The sequence below is a fragment of the Nomascus leucogenys genome, chromosome 3 (genome assembly GCF_006542625.1).
Source record: "Nomascus leucogenys isolate Asia chromosome 3, Asia_NLE_v1, whole genome shotgun sequence".
NCBI lineage: Eukaryota > Metazoa > Chordata > Mammalia > Primates > Hylobatidae > Nomascus > Nomascus leucogenys.
Genome location: NC_044383.1, coordinates 10,546,189 through 10,573,341, shown reverse-complemented (window position 1 = coordinate 10,573,341; position 27,153 = coordinate 10,546,189). Strand labels below are relative to the sequence as shown.

The following is a 27,153-nucleotide window of genomic DNA, read 5'->3' as shown; positions in this document are numbered from 1 at the left end:
GCGTATGTTTGTTGCAGCACTATTCACAATAGCAAACACATGGAATCAAAGGCCCTTTAATTATAGACTGAATAAAGAAAATGTACATATACACCATGGAATACTATGCAGCCATAAGAAAGAACAAGGTCGTTCTTTTTCTTGCAGGACATGGACGGAGCTGGAAGCCATTATCCTTAGCAAACTAATGCATGAATAGAAAACCAATTACTGCTTGTTCTCACTTGTAAGTGGGAGCTAAATGAGAACACATGGACACATAGAGAAGAACAACACACACTGGGGCCTATCAAAAGGTGGAAGGTGGGAGGAGGAAGAGGATCAGGAAAAATAACTAATGGGTAGTAGGCTTAATACCTAGCTGATGAAATAATCTGTACAACAAACCTCCATGACACAAGTTTACCTATGTACAAACTTGCACACATACCTCTGAACTTAAAAATTTTTTAAAAAAATATAAAAGGTTGGCCGGGTGCGAGTGGCTCACGCCTGTAATCCCAGCACTTTGGGAGTCCGAGGCAGGTGGATCACAAGGTCAGGAGTTCAAGACCAGCCTGGCCAATATGGTGAAACCCCATCTCTACTAAAAATACAAAAAAAAAAAAAAAAAAAATAGCCAGGTGCAGTGGCAGGCGCCTGTAATCCAAGCTTCTTGGGAGGCTGAGGCAGGAGAATCACTTGAACCCAGGGGGCGGAGGTTGCAGTGAGCTGAGATCGCACCACTGTACTCCAGCCTGGGCAACAGAGTGCAACTCCTTCTCAAAAAAAATAATAATAATAATAAAAAGTTACCGAGTCTGTGGTTTTCTGTTATAGCAGCAGAAAATAGACTAAGACAGAAAATTGGCACAAAGAACTGGGCACCGTTGGTCAAGCCTGTAGTCCCAGCTACTTGGGAGGCTCAGTTGGCTTGAGGCCCTGGAGTTTGAGGCTCTAGTGTGTCATGATCTTGCCTGTGAATAACCACTGCACTTCAGCCTGGGCAATGTAGCAAGATCTCATCTCCATTTAAGTAAATAATTTTTTTGTGAAAAAAAAATAGTACCTAGAAGTGGGGCTCTTGCTGTAACAAATACCTGAATATGTGGAAGTGGCTTTGAAACTGAGTAATAGGCAGAGGCTGGAAGAGTTTGGAAGATCAGGCTAGAACAACGACCGTATTGCCATGAATGGAGCATTAGGGGCAATGATTGTTTAAAAGAGGCAAGTTATAGGGGAAGTCTGAATCTTCTTTTAGATTACTTACATGGTTGTGACTGGAATGTTGGTAGAAATGCGGACTGTAAGGACCATTCTGATGAGGTCTCAGACGGAAATGAGAAAGTATTGAAAACTGGAGTAAAGGCCATCCTGTTACAAAGTTGCAAAGACCTTGACTAGGTTATGTCCATACCCTGGGGCTTTATGAAATGGAGAATTTAAAAGCAATGAATTAGGATATCTGGCAGAAGAAACATCTAAGCAGCAAAGCACTCAGGCTGCTGTGTGGCTACTTTTAACTGCATTCAGTGAGATGTGAGAGCAAAGCAATGATTAAAGACAGAATTTATAATTAAAAGGAAAGTAAAGCAGAAAGATTTGGAAAACTCAGAGTCAAGCTGTTACAGAGTGAACTTTACCGAGTGAAAAACTTTGGGAGAGATTACCAAGCGTGTGGGCCAAGTGCTGTTTGCTAAAGAGATTACTGCTATAAGGGAGCCAGATATTATTCATCAAGATCATGGGGGAAAAGACTCAAAGGTATTTCAAAGATCTTTGAGGCTTCCCCGTCTACCACAGGCCCAGAGCTCTAGGAGGGAAGGATGTTTCTGGAGGCAGACCTGGGACATCTTCCACAGGCTCACTCTTCAGAGCTGCCTTGGGCCCCTGTTCCCCACATTTCATTGCAGCACCTCTTGGCCACCCCAGCTGTGGCTCAAGCAGGCCCAGGTGTGGCTCATGATGCCATTCTGGCGGTTACAAACTGTAAACTTTGGTGGCATCTACATGGTACTAATTCTGCAGGTACACAGAATGCAAGAACTGTGGAGACATGTCTTCCTTCACCAAGACCTCAAAGGAAGGCATGGACCGCCTGGGTGCCCAGGCAGAGATATATCACCAGGGTGGAGCCACTCAGAGAGGCTCACCAGGGCAGTGCCTAGTGGAGCTGTGGAAGTGTGGCCACCCCTAAGAACCTGGAACTTTAGGGACACGAGTCAGCAACTCCAGCCCAAGAGAACTGAAGCATGGACTGGGCCCTGCAAAGCCATAGGAAGAGAACTGCCCAAGGTTTTGGGGGCCCAACCCCTCACCCCCAACAAGTTATAAGCTGTGTCCAGCATACAGGACATGGAATCAAAGGAGATTATTCTCTGGTTTTAAGATTTAATGCTGTTTTTACTGTTGGGTTTTGAACTTAGGACCAGTTACCCCTTTCTTTTTGCTTGTATCTCTGTTTTGGAATGGGAATGTCTATCCTGTGTCTGTCCCACTATTGTGTTTTGGAAGTAGATAACTTGTTTTGATTTCACAAACTTAGAGCTGGAGGGAGTGTGCCCCAGGTGAATCAGGCCTTGAGTCTCACCCATATCTGATTTAGATGAGACTTTAGACTTTTGAGTTGATGCTGGAACAAGTTAAGACTGGGGCTATTGGGATGTAATCACTGTATTTTGCATTGTGAAGACATAAATTTTGGGGGCTGGGGAAAAATGCTACAGTTTGTATGTATACCCCAGAAGTTCATATGTTGAAAAAAATTAATCTTTGATGTAACAGTATTAGGAATGGGGCTTTTAAGAGGTGATTAAGACATGAGGCCTCTTCCCTTATGAATGGATGAATGCTTTTATCGTGGAAGTGGGTTAGTTACAGTGGGAGTGTGCAAAATACATTGAAATACATTGAGCATTTCACAGGAGAGTAAATATACACAGCCAAAAAACTGAAGGAACAAGTGAAGAGGTGTTCAACATTGAAAGGGGCCGGGCGGAGACCAAACTACACCGGTCGCGGTCAGAGATCTTTATTGGAGATATCGAGCAGTGGAGGTATCGAGCGGCACCACGCAAGGAGAAGGAAGAGGAGAGAGAGGGCTGCTGGTGTGCTGGGTTTTATACCCCTTGGGCCTATGTGGATTGGGCTAGGGGCGGGCCCAAGGGAAGGCGGGAGATGCTTCTTTCTGATTGGCCCTCCTTTGGCGGGTTCAGACAGTGCCCGGTCAAGGAGGGGAGAAGAACCCGGAACCGGCCCCATCTTAAGGTACGGCACCATTTTAAGGTACCCCATGTTACCTAACAAACATTGTTAGTGATTAGGGAAATGCAAAGCAAGACCACAGTGATATTTTATGTCCATTAGATTGGTAAAAATAAAAATCAAATGTTAAAGAAGATGTAGGTCTACTGGATTTTTAAAATGTTAACAGGAATGTAGATTGATGGAATCATTTTGAAAAATAGTTTGATATTATCTCCAAAACTTCAAGTCTAGAAGTTTTACACCTAAACATATACACAATAGTAATTGATGCATACATACAACTGGGGACATACACAAGAATGTTTATTGTAGCACCATTCACAATAGCAAAAGCTTGAAACAATCATAATGCCCACCAACAAGATGAATAAATTATGATATATTTACATAATGAAATATTCAGCAGTCAAAATTAATGAACTACATCAATATACAGTACTACGGGTGACTCCCAGTAATAAAAGTGAAAAAAGTTACATCCTAAAAGGTTACAAATAGCATACCATTTTTGTAATTTGTTTTAAACATAAAAAAATTTTTCAGGACTATAAGTACAAAAAGAGGATGAACATGGGATTTCAGATGATGGTTATTTGGGGTGGATGAAAATGCATACATTTCATTGCAGAAATATTTATTTGATTACTAATATATGTATTATGTATTAATGTATTTGAATATGTGTTAGATACCCACTGAGCATGTAATGTATTATATGTATTGCCTACTAAATTCCAAAATATTACTAATTTCAAACTACATCTGGATACAGTGGTTTCAGTTAAGAGCTTGTGAATCTGTAGAGGCCTGGAATGAAAGGCAGCAATGGAGATATATTTTGAAGATAAAATGGAGGAGACTTGCCGATAAACTTGATTTGGGGGTGAAGAAGAAGGAAGAATCGAGGGTGACTGCTAGGTTAGCTGGGCTAAAGGTAGTGTCCTTTCTTGAAATGGGGAATGGGAATGTGGACTACATAGGTTTGGGAGGGTAATCACATTGATCTGGTATTAATAAATGCTTAAATCTCTAACAGTTGCAGTTCGACTGACCTTGATGTAATTTTCAAATACTATTTCCCTGTACATTCCTTCTCAGCTGCCCTGACTGTGGGAGATGGCTGTCAATCTCTGGTCCATTTTCCCTCTGTGGATAAATAGAGTTTCTAATTCCTGGCTCAGTTGATTCTTTTGTTCCATACAGGCTCTCTTGGTAGGGAGTAGGCTGTCACTAGCCTCTTCCACAGTCACTCAATTTCTATTGTTTCCACTTAATTTGCCCACCAGGCTTCTTCTGACACAAAGGGTTTTTGGAAGTGTCAGTCCACCAAACATATACTGAGCTCAGAGGGAACAATGGAAGCTGTGACAGTTGCTGGCCTAGGAAAAAGACCTCTGCCAACAAGGGGTGATGGAGATGTCTTGACCCATTTAATTTTGCTATAGAAAATACGAGGCTGGTTAGTTTACAAAGAGGTTTATATGGCTCATGATTCTGTGGATTGTGCAAGAAGCATGGAGCCAGCATTTGCTCCTGTTGATGGCCTCAGGCTGCTTCTACTTGTCATGGAAAGTGGAGAGCCTGCATGTGCAGAGATCATATGGTGAGAGAGGAAGCAAGAGGGGAGACACCAGGCCCTTAACAACCAGCTCTTATGAGAACTAATAGAGCAAGAACTCACTTCTCCCTCCCCAGGAAGGGAATTACTCTATTCGTAAAGGATCTATCCTTGATGTAGTTTGAATATATGTCCCCACTAAGTCTCATGTTGAATTGTAATCCTCAATGTTGGATGTGGGGCCTGGTGGGGGGTGTTTGGGTCATGGGTGCAGATCACTCATGGCTTGGTGCTGTCCTCATGATAATGAGTTCTCACAAGATCTAGTTGTTTAAGTGTGTTTCACTTCCCACTCAACTCTCTCATGCTCCTGCTTTCACCATGTGACATGCCTGCTCCTGCTTGGCTGTCTGCCATGAGTAAAAGCTCCCAGAAGCTGAACAGATGCCGGTGCCATGCTTCCTGTACAGCCTGCAGAACTGTGAGCCAATTAAACCTCTTTTCTTTATAAATTACCCATTCTCTGGTATTTCTTTGTAGCAATGAAAGAATGGCCTAACACAACGCCCAGGACTCAGATACCTCTCACTAGGCCACATCTCCAACACTGGGGATCAAATTTCAACATGAGATTTGGAAAGAACAAATATTCAAACTATAATGGGGATGACCATTTTTACATGATAAAGAAGAATTTTTCCCACATAACTCTTTTCTCATCCTAAACTACGCAGAACACCCAGCCTTGACCCCAGTGCATGCAGGGACAAGTGAGTAGACTACAGAAGGCAGCCACACTGAATATGCAGAAGAGTGATTTCTGGGGCATCCCAAGCTAGAGTGAGAAGAGCTTGAAATGCAGCCAAGAGTAGCTCCCCTTCCAGTAGGGTGAAGTGGGCAACACTGGGGCTAAGAGAAGTAGGGAGTATGCAAAATAGGACCTAAGTTCACATCCCCAATTGCTCTGGGCCCCATTGTTGGTCCCACATCCACCCACCTAGACCCTGTATCAATCTCCAGTAGTAATGTGATGATGTCATATTGCTAATTATTTTTGTAGAGGTGGGGTCTCGCTTTGTTGCCCAAGCTGTTCTAGAGCTCCTGGCCTCAAATGGTCCTCACACCTCGGCCTCCCAAAGTGCTGGGATTACAGGCATGAGCCATCATGCCTGGCTACACCCTGCTGATTTAAGAGAATCATATATCCAGTAAATATGTAATCACACTATTGTCCTTTTCTGAGCCTCATGTGAGATTGAGGTCTATAAGGAAAGCTTTACAAATTTTTTTTTCATTTTTAAAATAGATCAGTTTTATTCTGCTAGTTCCATAAAAACAATGTAAACACAAGCGTTCTGTACATCTTGCTGGTGAATTCACATAATGCTTAGTTCCCTGATCCTTTGACCTTCTTGTCTTCTCCGGTTATTTTCTGTTTGGACCACTGGCTACAGGAGTGGAGTGGGGTTGGGGCTTAGGAGAGAGCAATGTGGCTTTTTGGTATGATTTGTCGTATTGCTTGCCCTCTCAGCACACTCCTGTTACTCCTAACAAAGTTTGAGATTTAAGCCCTTAAACCTGCAGGTTTCACCATCAGCTTTTTCTTTTTCTTTTCTTTTCTTTGTTTTTTTGCATACGCATTACTAGGGACGTAAATGGGAGACTGGCATAGAAAGTGGTGAGGAGCCGAAGCCAATAAATTGCTTTAAACACAAGATGAAAATGCTCTGTTCTGTCCATAGAATCACCTAATACTGGTGTGAGGCATCTCACACTTAGCTGTGGAGAAGTCCTTGGAATTATATCTCAGAAAGACAGCTTTAAGACAGTAAAACCTTTTGGCAATGGGCTAATCGCCTTAAAAGAAAGAAGAGTTCTACTTGAAAGACCTTGCAGGTGGAGAAATTGTCCTACAAAGATTCTTGGAAATGTTAAGCTTTACAAATTTAACAGCAAATTATAATTAAGGCTATATGTCAATATCACATGCTTATATGTGAACCTATTCTTATGAAGCATGTCTTTTTAGATAGTACACACCTAACTTTGAAGTTACAATAGTTCATTTTGGAATTCTGAAATACAAAGCATTATGTTTTTACAAAAAGCTTTGAAAATGGTTTTTCCAAAATAGATTATTGAAAAGATAATTGAGGTCAGATTGATTACCTGGAAAATTCTACAAAACATTTGAGGAAATTATACCAATTCTCTACAATCTCTTCCAGATGGTAGAAGCAAAAGGAATACTTTCTAACTTGTTTTATGAGTTTAGCATGACCCAGATGTCAAAAACAAAGACATTACAAGAAAAGAACACTACAGACCAATACTTCTCTTGGACCTAGAACTATCTCTTTTGTATCTATATAGATGCCAAAATCCTTAACAAAATATTAGCAAATTGAATTTTAAAATGTATAAAAATTATACACAACAACCAAGTGGGTTTTATTCCAAGCATGCAAAGCTGGTTCAATGTTTGAAAACCAGTTAATGTAATCCATCATATCAAGACATTAAATAATTAAATCACATAATCATATCAATTGATGCAAAAAAAGCATTTGACAAAATCCCACAGACATTCATGATAAAAACCCTCAGCAAACTAGGAATGGAGGAGTGCTTCCTCAACCTGATAACTATCTAGAAAACACCTATAGCTTACATTATACTTAATGGTGACCAACTAGAGACTTCTCCATTAAGATCAATAACAAAGCAAGAATGTCCTCTCTCACCACTTTTTCCACATTATACTGGAAGTCCTAGCTAATATAATAAGACACAGAAAATAAAAGGTATACATGTTGGGAAGGAAGAAATAAAACTTTGTCTGCAGATGACATGATTGTCTATGTAGAAATCCAAAAGAATCCATAACAAAAAATCTGGAACTAATACATGATTATTGCAAAGTTTTAGGATACAAGGTCAAGACATAAAAATCAACCACTTTCTTAATTCCAGCAATGAACAAGTGAAATTTCAAATTAGAAACACAATACCATTACACAATACATGAACACCCCCCAAAATGAAATACTTAAATTTAAAACTTCTTTTTATTATGTATAAAATTTTAAAAATATGCATGAAATCTATATGATGAAAACTGTAAAACTCTGTTGAAAGAAATAAACTAAAATATTTCATGTTCATGAATAGAAATAATATTGTCAAGATGTCATTTCTTCCCAACTTGATCTATAGGTTCAACACAGTCTCAACCCCAGCAAGCTGTTTTGTGGATATCAACAAAGTGATTCTAAAGTTTATGTGGCAAGGCAAAGGATCTAGGCTAGCCAGCATAATATTAAAGAAGGAGCAAAACTAGAAGACTGACAGTAGCCAACTGCAAGACTTACTATAAAGCTATAATAATAAAGATAGTGTCATATTGGCAAAAGATAGACAAATAGATCAATGAACAGAATAGAGAGCCCACATAAATACAGTCAACTGATCTTTGACAAAGGAGCAAAGGCAATGCAACGGACAAAAAAATAGTCTTTTCAACAACTGGTGCTGAAACTAGATATCCACATAAAAAAAACCTACACACAGACTTTACCTCCTTCACAAGAATTAACTGAAAATGGATCATAGAACAAAATGTAAATCCCAAAACTATAAGACTAGAGGATAACAGAGAATCTAGAAGACTGGGCTTGGTGATGATATTTTTGATAAAACACCAAAGGTATGATGCATGAAAGAAGCATTGGTAAACTGGGCTTCATTAAAATTAAAAACTTCTCTCCAAAAGACACTGTGACAAGAATGAAAAGATAAACCACAGACTGGGAGAAAATGTTTGCCAAAGGGATCTTGTAAAGGACTGTTGTCCAAAATATATAAACAACGCTTAAAACTGAACAACAAGAAAACAACCCAATTTAAATATGGGCAAAAAGAAGCTAGGCATAATGGTGCATGCCTGTAACCCCAGCTACTCAGGTGGGGGATTGCTCAAGCCCAGGAGTTTGAGACCAGCATGGGCAACATAGTGAGACCCCATCTCAAAAATGGTAAATAAAATAGGCAAAAAGATCTGAACAAGCACCTCACCAAAGAAGATGTACGGATGGCAAATAAGCATATGAAAAGATGTTCGGCTGTGCATGGTGGCTCACACCCGTAATCCTAGCACTTTGGAAGGTTGAGGCATGAGATTTGTTTGAGCCCAGGAGTCCAGCCTGGGCAACATAGGGAGACCTCATCTCTGCAAAAATGAAAATTAGCCAGGCATGGTGGTGAAGAGGTTTGTTTAAGCCCAGCAGTTTGAGACCAGCCTGGGCAACATAAGGAGACCTCATCTCTACAAAAATAAAAATAAAAATTAGCCAGGCATGGTGGTGCATGCCTGTAGTCCCAGCTGCTCACGGGGCTGAAGCAGCAGGATTGCTTTGAGCCTGGGAGGTTGAGGCTGTAGTGAACCATGATCTGCCTCCAGCCTGAGTGACAGAGCAAGATTCTGTCTCACAAAAAAAAGAAAAGAAAAAAAAAGAAAAAAGATGTTTAACATCATATGTTAGTAAGGAAATGCAAACTAAAAGAACAATGAGATACCACTACACACTTACTAGAATGACGAAAATCCAAAACATTGACAACACCAAATACGAGGGAGGATGTGGAGCAGTAAGAAGTCTCATTCATTGCTGACTGGAATGCAAAATGGTACAGCCACTTTGGAAGACAGTTGGCAGTTTCTTACAAAACTAAACACTCTTACTGTATGATATAGCAATCACGCTCCTTGGTATGATATTTACCCAAATGAGTTGAAAACTTACGTCCACACAAAAACCTGCACATGGATGTTTATAGCAGCTTTATTCATAATTGCCAACTCTTGGAAGCAATCAAGATGTCCTTCAGTAGGCGAGTGGAAAACTAAACTGTGGTACCTCTAGACATTGGAATATTATTCATGGCTAAAAAGAAATGCACTGTGAAGCCATAAAAAGATATAGAGGAGCCTTAAATGCATATTATTAAGTAAAAGAAGCAAATTAAAAAGACTGTGTGATTACAATTATATAATTGTATATTATTCCGGACAAGGCAAAACTACAGAGACACACACACAAAAATCAATGGTGTCAGGGGTTAGAGGAGAGGGAGGATGAACAGGTGGAGCACAGAGGATGTTTGTGCTCTGTGCTCTGAGGATGTTTGGCCTGTGAAACTGTTCCGTACTGATGGATACGTGTCATTATACATAGCCAAAACCTACAGAATGTACACCAAGAGTAAACCCCAATACCAATAGTAAACTATTGTACACCAATAGTAAACTATGGCCTTTAGGTGATAATGATGTGTCAATGTAGGTTCATTGATTATTGATTGTAACAAATGTATCACTCTGGTGAAGGATGTTGATAGTGGGGGAGGTTATGAATGAGGAGGGGAAGGAGTATATGTGAACTCTACTTTCTGCTCAGTTTAGCTGTGAACCTAAAACTGCTTTAAAAAATAAAGCCTATTTTAAAAAATGCATAACCAAAACAAAAATAACTAAGATAAAAAGAAAAAAAACCGGTTGCCTGCAGGGGTTAAATGGGTGTGGATGTGGAGGATGGGAGATAAAAGACAGTGGAACCTGGCTCAATGGCGCATGCCTATAGTCCCAGCTACTCAGGAGGCTGAGGTAGGAGGATTGCTTGAGCCTAGAAATTCGAGGTTACAGTGAGCTATGGTTCCACTCCAGCTTGGGTGACAAAGCAAAACCCTGTCTCTTAAAAAAGTGGGGGAGGGGCAAATTAAGGCGAGGGACCTTATACTGCACCAATAATGATAAAATGTCATGAACAGTTTAACTCATTGCTCTTCACTTTCAATCCAAAAGGAAAATGAGATTATTTGTATGTGCTTTATACAAACTATATCAGCTTTAGCAGGTTACTGGTCATATTTTGAGCCAGTATACACTGATTTTGTCCTCATGTCTTCACATTTTGAACATACCCTTTACAGTTAAGAAGGAATTATCCCCTAAAATATAAGGATAAAAGAATCTGGAGTCTAGGCCGGGCGCGGTGGCTCACGCCTGTAATACCAGCACTTTGGGAAGCCGAGGCGGGTGGATCATTTGCGGTCAGGAGTTCGAGACCAGCCTTTCCAACGTGATGAAACTCCGTTCTTACTGAAAATACAAAAATTAATTGGGCAGTAGTGGTGTGCGTCTGTAATCCCAGCTACTCCGGAGGCTGAGGCAGGAGAATCCCTTGAGCCTGAGAGGCGGAGGTTGGGGTGAGCCGAGATCAGGCCACTGCACTCCAGTCTGGGCGAGAGAGGCCGTGTCTCAAAAAACAAAAAACTGTAATCTGAATTCAATTTTTCTACAACACACCCCCAAACAAAAAAACTTGTCTTGGCCGGGCGCGGTGGCTCGCGCCTGTAATCTTTGGGACGCCGAGGCGAGCGGATCACAAGGTCAGGAGATCGAGACCATCCTGGCTAACATGGTGAAACCCCGTCTCCACTAAAAATACAAAAAGTTAGCTGGGCCTGGTGGCAGGTGCCTGTGTTCCCAGCTACTCAGGAGGCTGAGGCAGGAGAATGGCGTGAACCCGGGAGGCGGAGGTTGCAGTGAGTCGAGATTGCGCCACTGCACTCCAGCCTGGGCGACAGAGCGAGACTCCGTCTCAAAAACAGAGAAACAAAAAACAAAAACTTGTTTTATACCTCCCCGTAGCTTAGTATTACTTTTTAACACAAACACCTATTGTTCTCTGTCTGCATGCACTGGAATTGAGGTCTGTGGATGTGTCTGACAATATTTCTTCACGCTTGCTGCCCACTGGTGCCGTGGGGGCACAGTAACGAATGTTTACTTTGCCCTTGCAATGTTCACATCTGGGAACCGCAAAGGAGCGCGGTGGTCGGACTGTCAGCCTCGCCTCCTCTTCTTTGATTTCCAGTGACTTATTTTCGAAAGATTGCTGGAGGGAAAGGCTCAATGTCTCTTTTGGGATTTTCCTGAGCAGAAAGACCTCATCCTAACAAAACTGAGGCGCCAATCCTACTGGCTGGCAACTTTCGGCAGGGAGGGTGATTCTATTTGAAGATTAATCCTAACTCTGGGACCCCTTGGGAATGTCCAGGAGCTAGGAACACGGCGCCGCGGTCTCTCCAGCCTCTGGTCCCGGGAGCAGCAGGGCGCCGGTGGAGCAGGTGCCTCTGGGGCCGCACGGAAACCCAGCCAGGCCAGTTTCTCCACTGCGCCGGTAGGCGGCGGAGACGCTGCGCGTGCGCGCTGGGCAGACGGTAGCTCGGAGTCGACGTTCCCAGACTCCTCCGGTCTCCCCGCGCAGCATGAAGACCGCCGAGAAAACCAGAGGAGCCGGCAGCGACGGGCCGCGCAAACGAGGCCTCTGCGTCCTCTGCGGCCTCCCCGCGGCAGGAAAATCGACTTTCGCGCGCGCCCTCGCCCACCGGCTGCGGCAGGAGCAGGGTTGGGCCGTCGGTGTCGTCGCGTATGATGACGTCATACCCGACGCGTTTCTCGCCGGGGCAAGAGCGCGACCGGCGGTCAGCACGGAGGGGCGGGGCGAGGCGGGGGCACTCGCGTCCACGCGGTCGTGGGTGATTTGCCATGAGCGCCCATTGCACACTAGACCGTGCTTGGTGTGGGAGGTGAAGTTCGAGAAAAGTGGAGCTGGGTTAACATAGTTACTGCAGAGGGTGAATGAGTTGGTTGTAGAAATGTGTCATAAAGTGATTACAAAGCCAACTGTTAGAACGATGCATTTTAGAGGCTTATGTGTATATTTGATGAATGTATACATTGTATATTCTATACAGTTGAGTCTTAAGACAGGGTCAGGTTCTCAAGTCAGCGTGCAAGGTGGGAAGCCCCTGTAGTCAAATGCACTCTTGAAAATCCCTTAGGAAGTTTCTCCTTAGGAGAGGGAAAGCAGCTCTAAAACTTTAACGTCTAGCTATGGGTGGATTCAGGTTTTGTAATTTGAGGAATCCTCTTTAAGAAAAGGAATACAAATTATAAGTAACAAAATTGCTAGGGTCCCTCGGAACGATAGAAAGAGGCTGTACAAATGCATTATCAGACCTATGAAGCTTAATCTTTGTTCATCTCAAAGTAAATCTGCCTCTGCCAGCTTTGGGAAAGACGGCTATTTCTTAGTTGACCACCAGAGGAAGTAATGGGTTTGTATTTACGGAACAACTTGTATGTTCCAAGTACATCTCTTTAAGCCCTCCTCATCTCACACTCAGCACAGTGAGATACATCCTCTTGGAGAAGCAAGTGGAAACTGAGACCACTGGGGGAAGAGTAGGTTACATTCGTGTTTCTCATCTCATGCTCACTCTAGAGTAAATACGCTTTGAAACATTCTGAAATTTTAACATTATTTTTGTCGTTTAATGCCTAATGTAGATGAATTTACAGAAATCAAATGCAAATGTTGTGTGACTCCACTCTCTGAGTATACATACAAAAATACAGTACATTTGGTGCATGGGCTCTCCAGAAAAGTGTATCTACTTTCTCATTCTTGGTTAATTGTGAAGTAAGTACAGTGTCAGGATAGCGCAGAATTGACCTGGATGATAGTCTTTTCACCACTTAGGGGAAAGCTGGAAGTTGTCGATAAGGATTGTTGTATTTGCTGGCTTCCCCTTCACTTGTATTATGTTGTTTTTTCCACGCTTTTCCTATGGACAAAGACTGTGGGACTCATCTGCTCACCTCTTAGGAAGTGATATGTGTTTCCAATTTAGTGGGTTTAGCTGATGTGTTTGTTGTATGTACTGTAATCTCAGTGGTGGTAAGGCATGGGCAGGCAAGTGAGAGTTCTCACTCTCTTGTCCTCCTGTTTTCCCTCCAGCTTAGATTTCTTAACTATGTCAGGATTCTCCACAGCCCTTGACCAGCACAAGATTACTTGTATTCTCAAGCTGTTTATTCCCCTCAGTCTGTTTCCTTAGCCTGAAGTCTTTTCTTCTTGACCCAGGGACTTTTCACCTGATCTTTTTGCTGTCTACTACCTTTCTCATTTCAAGGGAAAACCTGCATTATTATATCTTAGCCAGACTTTGGCAGGATGCTGATTTTGACTCCACCTTTCTCTTGGACGATAAATAAATTATTTCATTTATTCACTCATTCAGTCAGTCATCCATTTAATATGCATTTCTGGAGCACCTATTAGGTGCCAGACCCTCTGCTGGAGGCTGAGTATGCAATGGACAGTGATCTAGCCGAGAGAGAAGTATAAACAAATACTTAAACTGTGTAAGCACTGCCAGAGTGGAGATATATGTATAGAATGGGGTGTCATGATGGGCAAGGGAGAGGCTGAGCTGCCTTCTGCATGGTTGAGTCTGAGAAAGCTTTACACACCACTAGTATCATTAGTTTTCCGGGCAGAAGGAATGGTATATATGGAGTCATGTGAAACCAGGTGTGTTAGAGAACTACAGATGGTTCCATATTGTGAGCTGAAATTTTCATATGGGGCAGGGTGGCAGTGAGGCCAGATGACTGACTACCCTAGTGGCCTAATATGAATTGTAATTCTTTGGTCTCTTGTAGCCATCCCAGTGGAAATTGTTTCGACAGGAACTGTTGAAGTACCTGGAATACTTCTTGATGGCTGTAATTAATGGGTGTCAGATGTCTGTCCCACCCAACAGGACTGAAGCCATGTGGGAAGATTTTATAACCTGCTTAAAGGATCAAGATCTGATATTTTCTGCAGCATTTGAGGCCCAGCCTTGCTACCTCTTAACAAAAACTGCTGTTTCTAGACCTTTGTTTTTGGTTTTGGATGACAATTTTTATTATCAGAGTATGAGATATGAAGTCTACCAGCTGGCTCGGAAATGTAATTAAAACTTTTTTTTTTCTTACACATGGAGATACTTATTCACATATCAAAAACACTGTTGTCTTCAATGAGAATTTAACTTGATTAGGAGGTTATGTAGATTTACTTAATTTTAAAAGCTAGATGTTCAGTATTGCAAATGGAGTTTTTCCTACTATAATTGTCATAATTTGTCAGATATATGTTTATTTCATATTTTGGAAAAATAGTATACCAGTAATTCTGTCATTTTAAACTGTTTTCAGATTCGTTGGGCTTTTGCCAGCTCTTTTTAGATTGTCCTCTTGAGACCTGTTTACAGAGGAATGGCCAGAGGCCACAGGCACTGCCTCCTGAGACCATCCACCTGATGGGAAGAAAGCTAGAAAAGCCCAACCCTGAGAAAAATGCTTGGGAACACAACAGCCTCACAATTCCGAGTCCAGCATGTGCTTCGGAGGCCAGGTATTCCACTCAGCCATCCCTCCCTGGGTGCTCCCCTGTGCCAGGTATCATGGTCAGTGCTTCATCTGTGTTGGCTTAGTTAGTCCTCACACATGCATTGGAGAGACATTATTTCCCCCTTTGTGTGGAAGCCAAAAGTGAAATGGGAAAATTTAGTTTGTCCAGAATCACTGAGCTTGTAAATGACAGCTGAGATTTGAACCCAAGTTTATTTGCAAATGTCTGCTTATAACTGTTAGGATTATACTGTCTTCCAGTAGTTGGAGCAGGGAATTCAGAGAACACATCTTTGATTCTCTTGCTAAAATTGATAGTCTAAATAGGTTGCCTGGTAGTTTTCTTACAGAAAGAGATCTGTGAAAGAGTGCAACTGATACTGGGTCCTATTTTGCCTTAGAGCTCGCCATAGTTACACTGCTTTTGTATATGTGAAGCGTGTAGGCTATGCTGTCTAATGCATTTCATTCATTACATATGTCTTGAGAGTTCTAGAGCAGCATATTTCTAGCAGAAACTTTTCTGGCAATGGAAATGTTCTATATTTGCACTAATATGGTAGCTGCTAGCCACATTTGACTATTGAGCCCTTAAAAGTAGCTAGTGTAACTGATGACCTGAATTTTTTTGTTTAACTTATTAATTTAAACTTAAGTAGCCTCATGTGGCCAGTGGCTATTGTATTGGACAGCGCAGTTCTAGAGGTATATTGCCCGCATTTCCTTAGTTCCTGCATATTGTCCACGAAGGATCGGTATCAGCTCACTGCAGGCTTGACCTCCTGGGCTCAAGCAATTCTCCTGTCTCAGTCCCCTAAGTAACTGGAACTACAGGCCCACACTGCCAAGCCCAGCTAATTTTTTAATTTGTTGTAGTGACAGGGTCTCACTATGTTGCCCAGGCTGGTCTGAAACTCGTGGCCTCAAGCAATTTTCCAACTTGACCTCCCAAATTGCTGGGATTACGAGCATGAGCTACCACCCCCGGCTAATATTTTCTGAAATTTTGGGTTACATTGGGAACAGTGTCTATAATTCCTTTTGAAATTCTTTTTAGGAATCTTATCTTAAGGTTATAGTTCCCTTAAAAAAATATTTGCCATGCTTTACCTCTTTTAAGACTGTAAACAAGCTGGGTGCAGTGGCTCACACCTGTGATCCCAGCACTTGGGAGGCCAAGAAGGGAGGATCACTTAAACCCAAGAGTTTGAGGTTGCAGTTGAGCTATGATAACGCCACTGCACTCCAGCCTGGGTGACAGTGAAACCCTGTCTCTAAACAAACAGACTAAATAGAACAAAAGGGCATGGATATGAAAATTAGCTAGTGATCACTGGCTGAATAGTCACTAAAACTCAAATTCTCTCCTAGTTCTGAACACTTTATATATATGGTCTCATTCAGTCCTCACAACCACCCTTTAAGGGTAGAAATTATTATCCCCATTTTATAGATGGGATAACTGAGGCCCAGATAAGTAAAGTAATATACCCAGGTAGGAAGTGGCAGAGCCAAGATCTGGACCCAGCGGGATCGCACTCACTCCAGAACCTGGGCTCTTTTCAGTGTGAGGAAGATCATCTTGAGGTTGAGCTTTAACTTGATGAGCTCACTCGCTGAAAAATTTTTAGTGCCACTCCCATAATCTGAGTAAAATTCAAACTCCTTACCCTAACTTATGTGATCTAACCCAGATTAATTCTCCAACTTCATATTCTGCCACTCTCCCTCCTGGCTTCTTTTCAACCTTTCTCTATCGCACGAACACAAGGAGCTTGTTCTTGCCCTGGGGACCTTGCACTTGCTGCCCCTCTGCCCTTCCCACATTCTTATACTTGACTGCCTTCACTGACCATCCTAACTAAAGCAAAGAACATTAGTTGGGCTACCCTGTCACTCTTATCATTGTCACTTTATTGTCTTTGCTCACTTATCTACTTACCACCATCTGAAATTATTTTTTGCATTATTTAACTGTTTATCTGTCTCTATTACATTATCAGCCTTGGCAAAGGCAAGGATCTTGCTACACCCCCAGCTCAGCATGTGGTTGTACAGTATTTTTCATATAAGACGTTCAATAAATATTTGTTAAATCAATGAATGAATTCTACCTGAAACCTTCATGGACCCTTGCTCAGTGAGAAACTTTGCTCATCCATATCCAGTAAATAAGCGGGAGCCAGAAAGTAAAGACCAGGCATCTTTCCATAGAGAATAAAGTTGAGCTCTTGTGGCCCCCAGTTCAGCCTTAAGAGGGGAAAAGAGAATGACTTTTCAAAGCTTATTGACATGAGTCTTAGGAAATTGGTATTTTTTAATGAGGGGTCCTTAGCTTATCATTTGTTTTGAGCTACTGCATTTGGATTTTCTACATGGAAGCTAGCTTCTAAATCATTTAGTTTTTTTCCTTTTGTTAAGGATCTTGGGTTATAGCAGTTTCATTCCTCTAGAATTCAGTTTAATATTCATAAATACAAGTTCCTAAAAGTCAGATGTTGGCCGGGCGTGGTGGCTCACGCCTGTAATCCCAGCACTTTGGGAGGCTGAGGCGGGCGGATCACGAGGTCTAGACCATCCTGGCTAACACGGTGAAACCCCGTCTCTACTAAAAAATACAAAAAATTAACTGGGCGTGGTGGCGGGCGCCTGTAATCCCAGCTACTCGGGAGGCTGAGGCAGGAGAATGGTGTGAACCCGGGAAGCAGAGCTTGCAGTGAGCAGAGATCACACCACTGCACTCCAGCCTGGGTGACAGAGCAAGACTCCAAGACTCCGTCTCAAAAAAAAAAAAAAAAAAAAGTCAGATGTTGGATATAAGGATCTATTGTATTTTATCCCATTTTCTCTGTAGCCTGGAGGTGACTGATTTATTGCTCACTGCTTTGGAAAATCCAGTAAAAGATGCTGAGGACAATATGGAACAAAAGGTAAACTTCCAGTGTAAATTTAATGTAAATGAGAAGGAACAACTTTTTGTAGGAAGATCTTTTGAGCTGAATATAAAATGTGAGTGAAACGAGAGATGTGTTGTCACTGGCTTGGCCTCTCACCAGCACTCACTGCTGGCAGCTCATGCTGGCTGGCCAAAGCCGATTGTTAAACTTTCAGAAGTGATGGAGCCTGTTGATGTTTTGTTGGTAGGAATGTTTACACCACAGAAATTGGCAAACACTACAGATAGGTCTGGGGTTTTTTTTCCAGGAGAGTCAGTTATTAGACATTCACTAGCATATCACCGCCTAGCTGGAACCCAGTTTACCACTGGATCTGATTTGGTTGGACTCTCTTGTAGGGAAGAATAACAAACAGAAAAGCCGCTTAAACTTTTCTTTTAGTCCCTTCAAATACATGTGACCTATTCTTTAGCCATTTATTTTATAAAACTATGTGACTTCTAATAACAATGTCTGTATTACATAGGACACAGACAGAATTATTTGTTCAACTAACATTCTTCATAAAACTGATCAGACACTCCGAAGGATTGTATCTCAGACAATGAAGGAAGCAAAAGGTATGATGGGTCAGTTATGTGTTGAGTTGGTATGATTGTGACTTTCTACTGCTACTGTTATTCCCAACACTCAGAGTTTATTAGTTTTCAGTCATAAAAGTTCACATCATGTTTTCAATTTAATTGTGCAATTTGACTAAATATAACTAAAAATTCTACCTCTGGAACTGTGTTCATCCATCCAACAAATTTTTACTGAGTCGCCTTACTGGACTAGGCCTTACTCCAGATGCTGGGGAATCGGTGGGGAGCAGAACATTCTAATGAGGAGACAGACAAAACATGATTACATGAGTATATGCCCATGCTCTGAAGAAAATGTAGGGTAAGGCAGTGTAGTGATGGGAGGATTTATTTTTAAAAAGGTAATCAGGAAGGCTTCTCAGAGATGACATTTAAGCAAAGATGGATAAGAGCGAACCATGCAGCTATCTGGAGGATCATTCTAGGCAATGAACACATCAAGTGCAGAAGCCCAGAGGTTGGTTGGAGTGTTGCAGAATCAAGAAGAGGCCACTGAGCATGGGGTGAGGTAAGAAAGGGGGAAAGGTAGTCAGGGGCAGGTGTAAGATCAGCATGGAATTTGAATAAAGTCAATGTATTATAAATCTGAATTTACATAACAGATGAAATATGTGGTAACTAGAGTTTTACACAGTAATTCCATTAGGTTTTGAATACTGTATTGCTATATTTAAAATTGTACCTTTAAAAACCAGCAACATTTTTTGAGCACCTTTCTATATGTTAAGTGCTTTACAAATAGTTTCTAATCTTCACAGTCCTATAAGGTAGGTGTAATTTTACAAATGGGGAAATGGAGGAACAAGTAACTTGTCCAAGGCTGAACAGCTACTAAATATTTGGGTAACCTGGGGTCCAGAATTACATCCAGTTCCAGTCTGTGCTTCCCATTCTGCTCCCCTGCATCACCATCATTTATTACCTTTACAAAAGCTTAGAACATTGGAAAAGGAAACAATATGCCAGCCATACTCTTTTTGAATTTGTATAAAACTGTGATCTACAAGTTGATTTTATATTGTAACCCAGGGTATAACCCAGTACATGAACTCATGTGTGGAAACAAGTTTCACAAAACACCTTCACATGTTTAATGAACTCTTGTGTTCTACTTGATTTCATTTTAGAAAAATACTGATTGCCACTTATTAATGGGTTACAATGCAAAGTTTGAGAAACAGAGGACCGGAACAGAAATGGCATCATAATGAAAGTAAAACAAAAAATAGTTCCAGGAGTTCTCACTCAACCATTTGCCTTTCTTCTTTTCTGTCTATAAAATGAAGCAAGGTCCTGGGGGATTGTGGGGGGCAGGGTTATGCCCAAATCACTCTTATATCCCACCCATTTAAAAACATACAGATAGAGAGCCATATATATATATATTTTTTTTTTGGGGGGGAGGTGAGGGGAGGTAGTAGTAGTTTTTAATCTGTGCTTAATTAAAAATTCAGTTCCTCTACCATCAGGAAAGTGAAGACAACCCATAGATGGGAAAAAGTATTTGCAGACATATATTTCATAAGGGACTTGTATCCAAAATATATAAAGAACTCTTACCACTCAATAATAAACACAAATAACCCAATTTTTAAAAGGGCAAAGGATCTGAGTAGACATTTTTCCAAGGAAGATATACAAATGGGCAATAACCACAGGAAAACATGCTCAACATGATTACTCATTGGGGAAATACAAATCAAAACCATAAGATAGCACTTCACACCCACTAGGAGGTCTAGAATTAAAACGTCCAAGTGTTGTTGAGGATGTGTGGAAATATGTTAGGCATGTCAGATGGTACAGCTGCTTTGGAAAACAGCTAGCAGTCCCTCAAACATACAGTTAGCACGTGACCCAACAATTCCATTCTCAGGTGTATACCCAAGAGAGATGAAAACATGTTCACATAAAAACTTGTACATGTATGTTAATGGCAGCATTATTCATAATAGCCAAAATATGAAAATAACTCACATGTCCGTCAGCTGACCAACAAAATTTGGTGTATCCATACAACAAAGTATTATTCAGCCATAAAAAGGAATGAAATGCTGATATATGCTATACAATGTGGAGTAACCTTGAAAACATGATGCAAAGTGCAAGAAGTCAGTCCCAAAGACCAAGTATATGTATACTTCCAGTCATACGAAATGTCCTGAACAGGGAAATCTTGAGATAGACAGTGGATGTGTGGTTGCTTAGAGATTGGGGGCGGTGGGCAGAAGGGAAGGTGGTAAGGAGGATGACAGCTGAAGGATATGGGTTTTTGTTTTGCTTTGTTTTTGAGATGGAGTCCTGCTCTGTTGCCGAGGCTGGAGTACAATGGCACCATCTCAGCTCACTGCAACCTCTACCTCCCGGGTTCAAGTGATTCTCCTGCCTCAGCCTCCTGAGTAGCTGGGATTACAGGCATGTGCCACCATGCCCCGCTAATTTTTGTATTTTTAGTAGAGGAGGGGTTTCGCCATGTTGGCCAGTCTGGTCTCCAACGCCTGACCTCAGGTGATCCGCCCACCTCAGCCTCCCACAGTGCTGGGATTACAGGCTTGAGCCGCCAGGATATGGGTTTTTGAGATGATGAAAATGTTCTAAAATTAACTGGTGATGGTTGCACGTATCTGTGAATATACAAAAAAAACACTGTATTATACAGATTAAATGGGTAAACTGTATGTGAATTATGTCCTAATAAAGCTAACAAAAAAATAAAGTTCAGCTTCTCAGTAACACTGCCCACGTGTGGCTATTGGCTGCTGTATTGAATAAAGCAGATACAGAACAGGTCCATCATTGCAGAAAGTTACTTTGGACAACTACTGTTCTAGATACTATTTATCAGGTTCAAAACTAAATTGTCATCTATTTCTGCTTTTTTGCCTTTCTGCTTAATTCAGTAAGGTAGTAAGTCAGCTGTCTTCATTTTTCTTGGCAACAACAACAGAAAGTCCCTTTCAGGTTAGTCTTTTCTGCTCACACGTTTCCTAACAAGTTATTTAAATTCTTTGACTTGTTTCAGATGATTTTTGAATATCACATTGTGACCTTTTTTCTATATATTATACTAACTCAATTGTGATTGTTTATAGAATCTAACTGGTTTGTTTAAAGTAATCAAATTAATTTCCTAATTTCATTAGACACCCCGGATTACTTTAATTTACACAAGTAATTTGAGAATATCTTTGTATTTTAGATGAACAAGTGCTTCCTCACAACTTGAAGCGTCTAGCAGAAGAACTTAACCAGCTCAAAGCAGAGTTTTTGGAAGACCTAAAACAAGGAAACAAAAAATATCTGTGCTTTCAGCAAACCATTGACATATCAGATGTCATTTCTTTTTTTCATTATGAGAAAGATAATATTGTACGGAAGTATTTTTCAAAGCAGCATTAAAATTTCTGAATTGTCAATCAAATGTCTCATTTTGGTAAGCTTTTGCAAATTTGTTAAAACAACGGTGTTGTATTATGATGTTTTCTAGGCTAGTAATGCCAAAGTGAGTCAGTCACTTGTCAGACGTGATGTGGATAATTAAGCACAGAGGCAGCCTTCCTCATGTGCCAGGGCACTTAGGGTAGGGCTTGGGGGACAGGAGTCAAGTTAAATGGATCTTGAATAAAGAGAAGAAACTAGGAGGGGGACAAGTTCGGATGTATGGAGCTGTTTTGTTTTTTAACTCGCGATAAATCTTCTCAGGTAAGGTATTTTAGAAATTCAAAGCAGTGTAGCCGTAAAATCTATTTCTTTCATTAACAACATTTTACTAGCAGAAAATTACTAAAACACTAATTTGATCTTATTTTCCAAAAAAGAAAAACCAAGGTCATTAGAAAGTCTTATTTATTTATTACAAAAGCAAAGCTTCATTCACAATATGAACTGCATACTAGATATAGTTATTTCTGCATTAAACTGCTTTCCGGAATCCCTAAACAATATAGTGTATTGTACAACCATAATGCAAGTTATGTTTTGCATACAAAATATGTTCTTTACATCAAAGCACATGTTAACAAAAACAAGTCGTAGAAAGCATATACCCTCTAAGACTAATGAAAACGTCTTTAGCAGGGAATTAAAAAAAAATTAACATTCATTTGATAAATATTTTGTAGAACTTGAAATGAGGATTTTATCTCTGAGTATTTTTTGTCGTAGTCCCCTTGTCCAGTTTTTGCAGAAGAATGGCAAACACTTATTTCTAAAATGAAATAGCCCTGGAAACACCCAGCGGAAATTTTCAAAGTAAAAGTCTAGCCTTAACTTGAATTTCAAGAAGTTGTAGCTACATACTACATTAGTAAAATCTGAAATAAAATTATTCCCAGTTAATCTCTTCACAGTTTCTTAAAAAAATATTAGTGGAGATAAATTATCTACCAACTTTAAAAATCTAAACTTATGTTCACTGAACAAAAATAAATTTAGTTTCAGAACATTGCCTGTTAACGGCAAAGTACTATAAATAGTGCATGTTAAACTCTTCCCAACTCATTTCTATAAAATATTTGATTAAAAATAAAATGAGAGAAATATTCAATACAGAGGGGAAGACACGAACATCTTTTCAAATACAGAATTTAACTCACAGGAAATTTAAATAAAATCTAAATATTTTAAAAAATACCATACCAAAAAAGCCTCCTAAGGTAGATTTGCCTCAAAAATTTTAGTGCATTTAGAATAACTGTAGCTTCTAAGCATCAACACCTTTGGGATATCAACTGTGCTCTTTAAGTCATAGCAAAATTATAATTTTACATTCTAGTATGTAATTATGAAAAAAATCTTTTCCATGTTTAAATTAAAATGCACCTTCACAACATCCATGTTCAGTTGTTAGAAAAAAAATGCATTTGACTGAGAATATAGAGTTAATAAGCTGGCTTTAACAAGGGAGTTCTTTCTCTTTGTTTCATGAAAATTTTCATTTTCTATTTTGGGGTACTGCTTTTATCTGAAGAATAAAAATGGGAAAAAATAACCACAAAAGCTTCCAGATGACAACCTGTTTCTTTCTGGCAACTGATAAATACTAAAGCCAAGTTATCCACCTGGAAACTACTGCAGTAAAATGGATCTTAGCAGTCCGTGATTTAAGCAACAATGTAACAGAATTGTAGAATTTTAAACTACAAGATTTGACAAAGAAGAGAGTTCCAGTTTGGAGAAACTGTCCTTGATGCTGCTAATCTTTAAACAATGCAGTAGCTTAGACTGGATGCTAAACTGCAAGAACTCATTACAGTGGCTTTCTAGCATCTGAAAGGGAAAGCAGAGGATCCATTAACTTGGCACTTGGGGGTTTTGTGGGTACATACCACCAATATTTCCCTTTCCTTTACTATTAGAGGTCTTTTTCGGTTAATAGATGCTTAATATTCTCTTTAAGATGCCAATTAGCACATTCAACATATGAACAAAATTAAAAATAGAATTTTTGCAAAGTACACAGAAAAGAAACCAAGTTAGTAACAATATATTTTATTGTTTGACCAAGCTCTCTTCAGAGTACGTGAGTTATTACACAATATAAAAACAATAGCCTCCTATTCAAAATGAATTACTCTATAGTAAGTCTTATTTTTATAAACAAATTAAATGTCATGTTTAGATGCATTTTATATTCATTTCCACATCTTTTTATCCTTTCTTACTAAAGCGATGATTTAGTTTCTACACAGTTTCGTCACTCTACATGAAGACTGGTAAAACTGCAAATAAGAATTACAATTTGAAGTCACAGAAAATATTTTAAATGGCTAATTCTGAAGAGGAGACAAGAATCCATTTTGGACATGTTCTCATTTTTGTAAATATGACTTCACTATCACATTTTTTCATGTGTTTCTATACCCACCTTTTCTTGGAAATTATGGGCAATAAATGGATAGAAGGAAGGAAAAGGAATCTTGAGAAACTTGTTTGGAGGCTGCATTTTAGTAATAAGGATGACTTCACTTTACCTCTTTGGTCATCAAAGGAATAGGAAGAATAAGAGATTCTCATTATAGTTATCCACCTCACCAAACAGTAATGATATCAGAATGAAGGATTTAAATGAAAGTCAAACTGAGAGGGGAAAGGCATCTAGCACTCTAGTGTATTTACCTGTGAAAATAAAATAAAAATCCAGTGGAAAACTGACATGTGTTGAGACAATGAATAAACAAGTTATTTTAAATATTAAAAGAATTTTCAATTTCAAGTCTTAACTGTTTTACATTTCCCCTTGTGGAAAAAAGAAAAATTTACTAAACTGAAATAGCTTATCAGTTGAAATGAAACTACTGATTCAACTTAAGAAATGTGAACTAAATGATATTTCAATTAATAGCAATTTTTAAGGCAATTTCTGTACTAAACACTGAAATGAGTAGTAATAAATTCTGTAAAAGAAAGTAATTTATTCTACCATTTTGAAATATGGCAGAAATAACATCCAGTTCAATGCATATTGAAACATCAAAAGTATGGATAAGCCTTGAAGTTTTTATGGACCATAAATGTGAGAAATTCAAATGAACATCTTGTAAGATTATGACTGCACTCCAATTCTCCAATGTCGAAAGGAAAAAAGAGACACCAATGTGTCTAACTGTTCTAATATATAAATGACCCTGACCAGATTTTTATGAGAAAAAGGGGAAATTTTATTCCGTCAAATTTATATTCTATAAATATAATGTATAAGCCTTGAATTAGCAGATACTTTATTAGGGATGACCAAAACAAAACAAAACAAAAAAACCAAACCACAAAACAGCAAAACTAAGTAAAATATGACTATTTTCAATCAATGTTGGTTATGTTGCCCTCTTGCAAAATGACAGGCAAAATCATACTTGTTTTTACATTTGCATCCACATATATTACACTGAAAAGGATTTTCATATCCATGACATCCCATATGAATAGTGTAAAGGATGTTGTCTGCAAAGTACATATCACAGTGCTGGCAGTGGTGCAGAAGCTGAGGGTCCTGGACCGGCAGGGCTGGGGCTGGGGTGCTTGGCTGGCTGTTTCCTATGCTGGGAGTGCTCGTGTGGGCACTTGGCTCACTGCTTGGACCTGCCACTGGACTATAGTTCCTTTGACTATGGGATGGCCGAGGTTCTGGGCTTGTGGGAGAGGAGCTCTGAGGAATACTTGCTGATACGGCAGAAACTACTGCTTGGGTAGAGGGCTGCTGAATCATGAAAGGCTTTTCATCAGGGCAGGGAACTACATCAGGGGATGCAGGGTTTTGGTTTTCGGGTGGCAAACTGGACAACTGCCCTGCTAGAGTTGAGAGCTGATTCAAAGGGTTATCAACCATGAGTTCTTGGGGGTCCCTTGGAAGGCCACCAGTTGGTGTGGTTTTTGCCATACTTTCATAGGAGTCAGTCTGGATATTTGGGATTTCGTGGGTAAAATCGTTAAGGTAGTCTGGTTTCTGAACCACCATGGAAGGTGGACTTAAGTTGATTAGTGCTCTTCTGCTATAGCCCAGATTGCTTGTTTTCTTCTGTAAAACCCCCCACATTTTCTTGCTGCTTAAGGAAGACCTAGTACCTTTAATTGGTACCATTTTATGCTTGCGCCTTCGATGATGGGACAAGTTACTTCGATCACTGCAGCGGAAGGAACATAATTCACATTTGTATGGTTTTTCTCCAGTATGAGAACGCATATGGGCTTCCAGATGACGCTCATAAGCAGATGCAAATGGACAAAGATGACATCGATGAGGTTTTTCACCTGTTTCAAAAGAAAAATGATGGAGAAACAAGAGTAAGTAGTTCATTTATGGAAGGTTTTGCTAGTCCATTCATTGGACAATTGGAAATTGATCAAAAAGAAAATGCTTTCAGAAAGTCATATTTGCATAGCATATGAGATTGTTAAAATTTGTAAATAAACCCACAAACTGAAATAAAGCTTAAGAACTCATCAGCAACAACCTGAAATATGCATTGATGTTGTATTAGTCAATACAGTATAAAAACTGTTATGGCTTCGAATGCATTTAGAAAGAAGAAACAGTACAATTGAAATATTCTAGTAATAGTCTTACATAATAATGAGTTTATCAAAAGTATGTCTCAGAGTTATATGTTCATGTATACATTTATATACATTCATATTCACACACACACACATATGCATACCCTTTCCTCACAGAAAAAAAATACAAAAAAAGCTTTTTTTAAAGTCCTTATATGAAATAGAAAGCTCAGAATTGAAATGGGCTTGCTAGTCTGAGTTATGCAAAGCATCCCTTCAAAATTGCTAGTGCTTCTCCTCCATCTTCCTACTCTTCAGCTGCCAGAAGGAACAACTATAGTTAATGTTGTTAACTGAAGACTGCCCAATTATGTGAAATAAACATTTGGAATATAAGATTTAGAGTCATTCATCTAGTAAGTATGTGTCACATGCCCTCCTAGGCTCTGGGGGTACAAAGATGGTCTTGTCACAATTGCCCTGTCCTCAAGAGGCTCTCAGGCTACAATG

The 27,153-nt window shown here is 40.0% G+C and overlaps 2 protein-coding genes across 5 annotated transcripts in view; one reads left to right on the top strand and one right to left on the bottom strand.

Moving 5' to 3' along the window:
• The first annotated feature begins 11,695 nt into the window (after positions 1-11,695).
• On the top strand, positions 11,696-22,063 carry PSTK (phosphoseryl-tRNA kinase). 2 transcript variants are annotated; one of them, XM_004087520.3, is made up of 7 exons: positions 11,696-12,349; positions 14,376-14,667; positions 14,916-15,114; positions 17,965-18,040; positions 18,534-18,627; positions 18,993-19,159; positions 21,851-22,063. In XM_004087520.3, the coding sequence occupies exons 1-6, from the start codon at positions 12,134-12,136 to the stop codon at positions 19,145-19,147; spliced, it is 1,032 nt and encodes a 343-aa protein (XP_004087568.3). In that variant the 5' UTR covers positions 11,696-12,133; the 3' UTR covers positions 19,148-19,159; positions 21,851-22,063. The 2 variants fall into 2 exon arrangements, with proteins under 2 accessions (XP_004087568.3, XP_012361251.2); XM_012505797.2 differs by lacking the exon at positions 18,993-19,159 and having other exon boundaries at positions 12,055-12,349.
• A 417-nt stretch (positions 22,064-22,480) lies between these two features.
• Positions 22,481-27,153, bottom strand: part of IKZF5 (IKAROS family zinc finger 5) — a 33,770-nt gene continuing 29,097 nt past the window's right edge. For 2 of the 3 annotated variants that reach the window (XM_003255057.4, XM_003255055.4), the window contains one exon: positions 22,481-26,397. In XM_003255057.4, the coding sequence (XP_003255105.1) occupies positions 25,454-26,397 (944 nt within the window). In that variant the 3' untranslated portion in view covers positions 22,481-25,453. The remainder of the gene's footprint in view (positions 26,398-27,153) is intronic. The other variant, XM_003255056.4, reaches the window with a different exon arrangement.

What these genes read in the sequence shown, in the direction of transcription:
- PSTK (XM_012505797.2), top strand. Translation starts at nt 12,134, where the DNA reads ATGAAGACCGCCGAGAAAACCAGAGGAGCCGGCAGCGACGGGCCGCGC. An exon ending in CTACCAGCTGGCTCGGAAAT is followed by an intron (nt 14,668 to 14,915) that starts GTAATTAAAACT and finishes AACTGTTTTCAG; the next exon opens with ATTCGTTGGGCTTTTGCCAG. An exon ending in GACAATGAAGGAAGCAAAAG is followed by an intron (nt 18,628 to 21,850) that starts GTATGATGGGTC and finishes TTTGTATTTTAG; the next exon opens with ATGAACAAGTGCTTCCTCAC.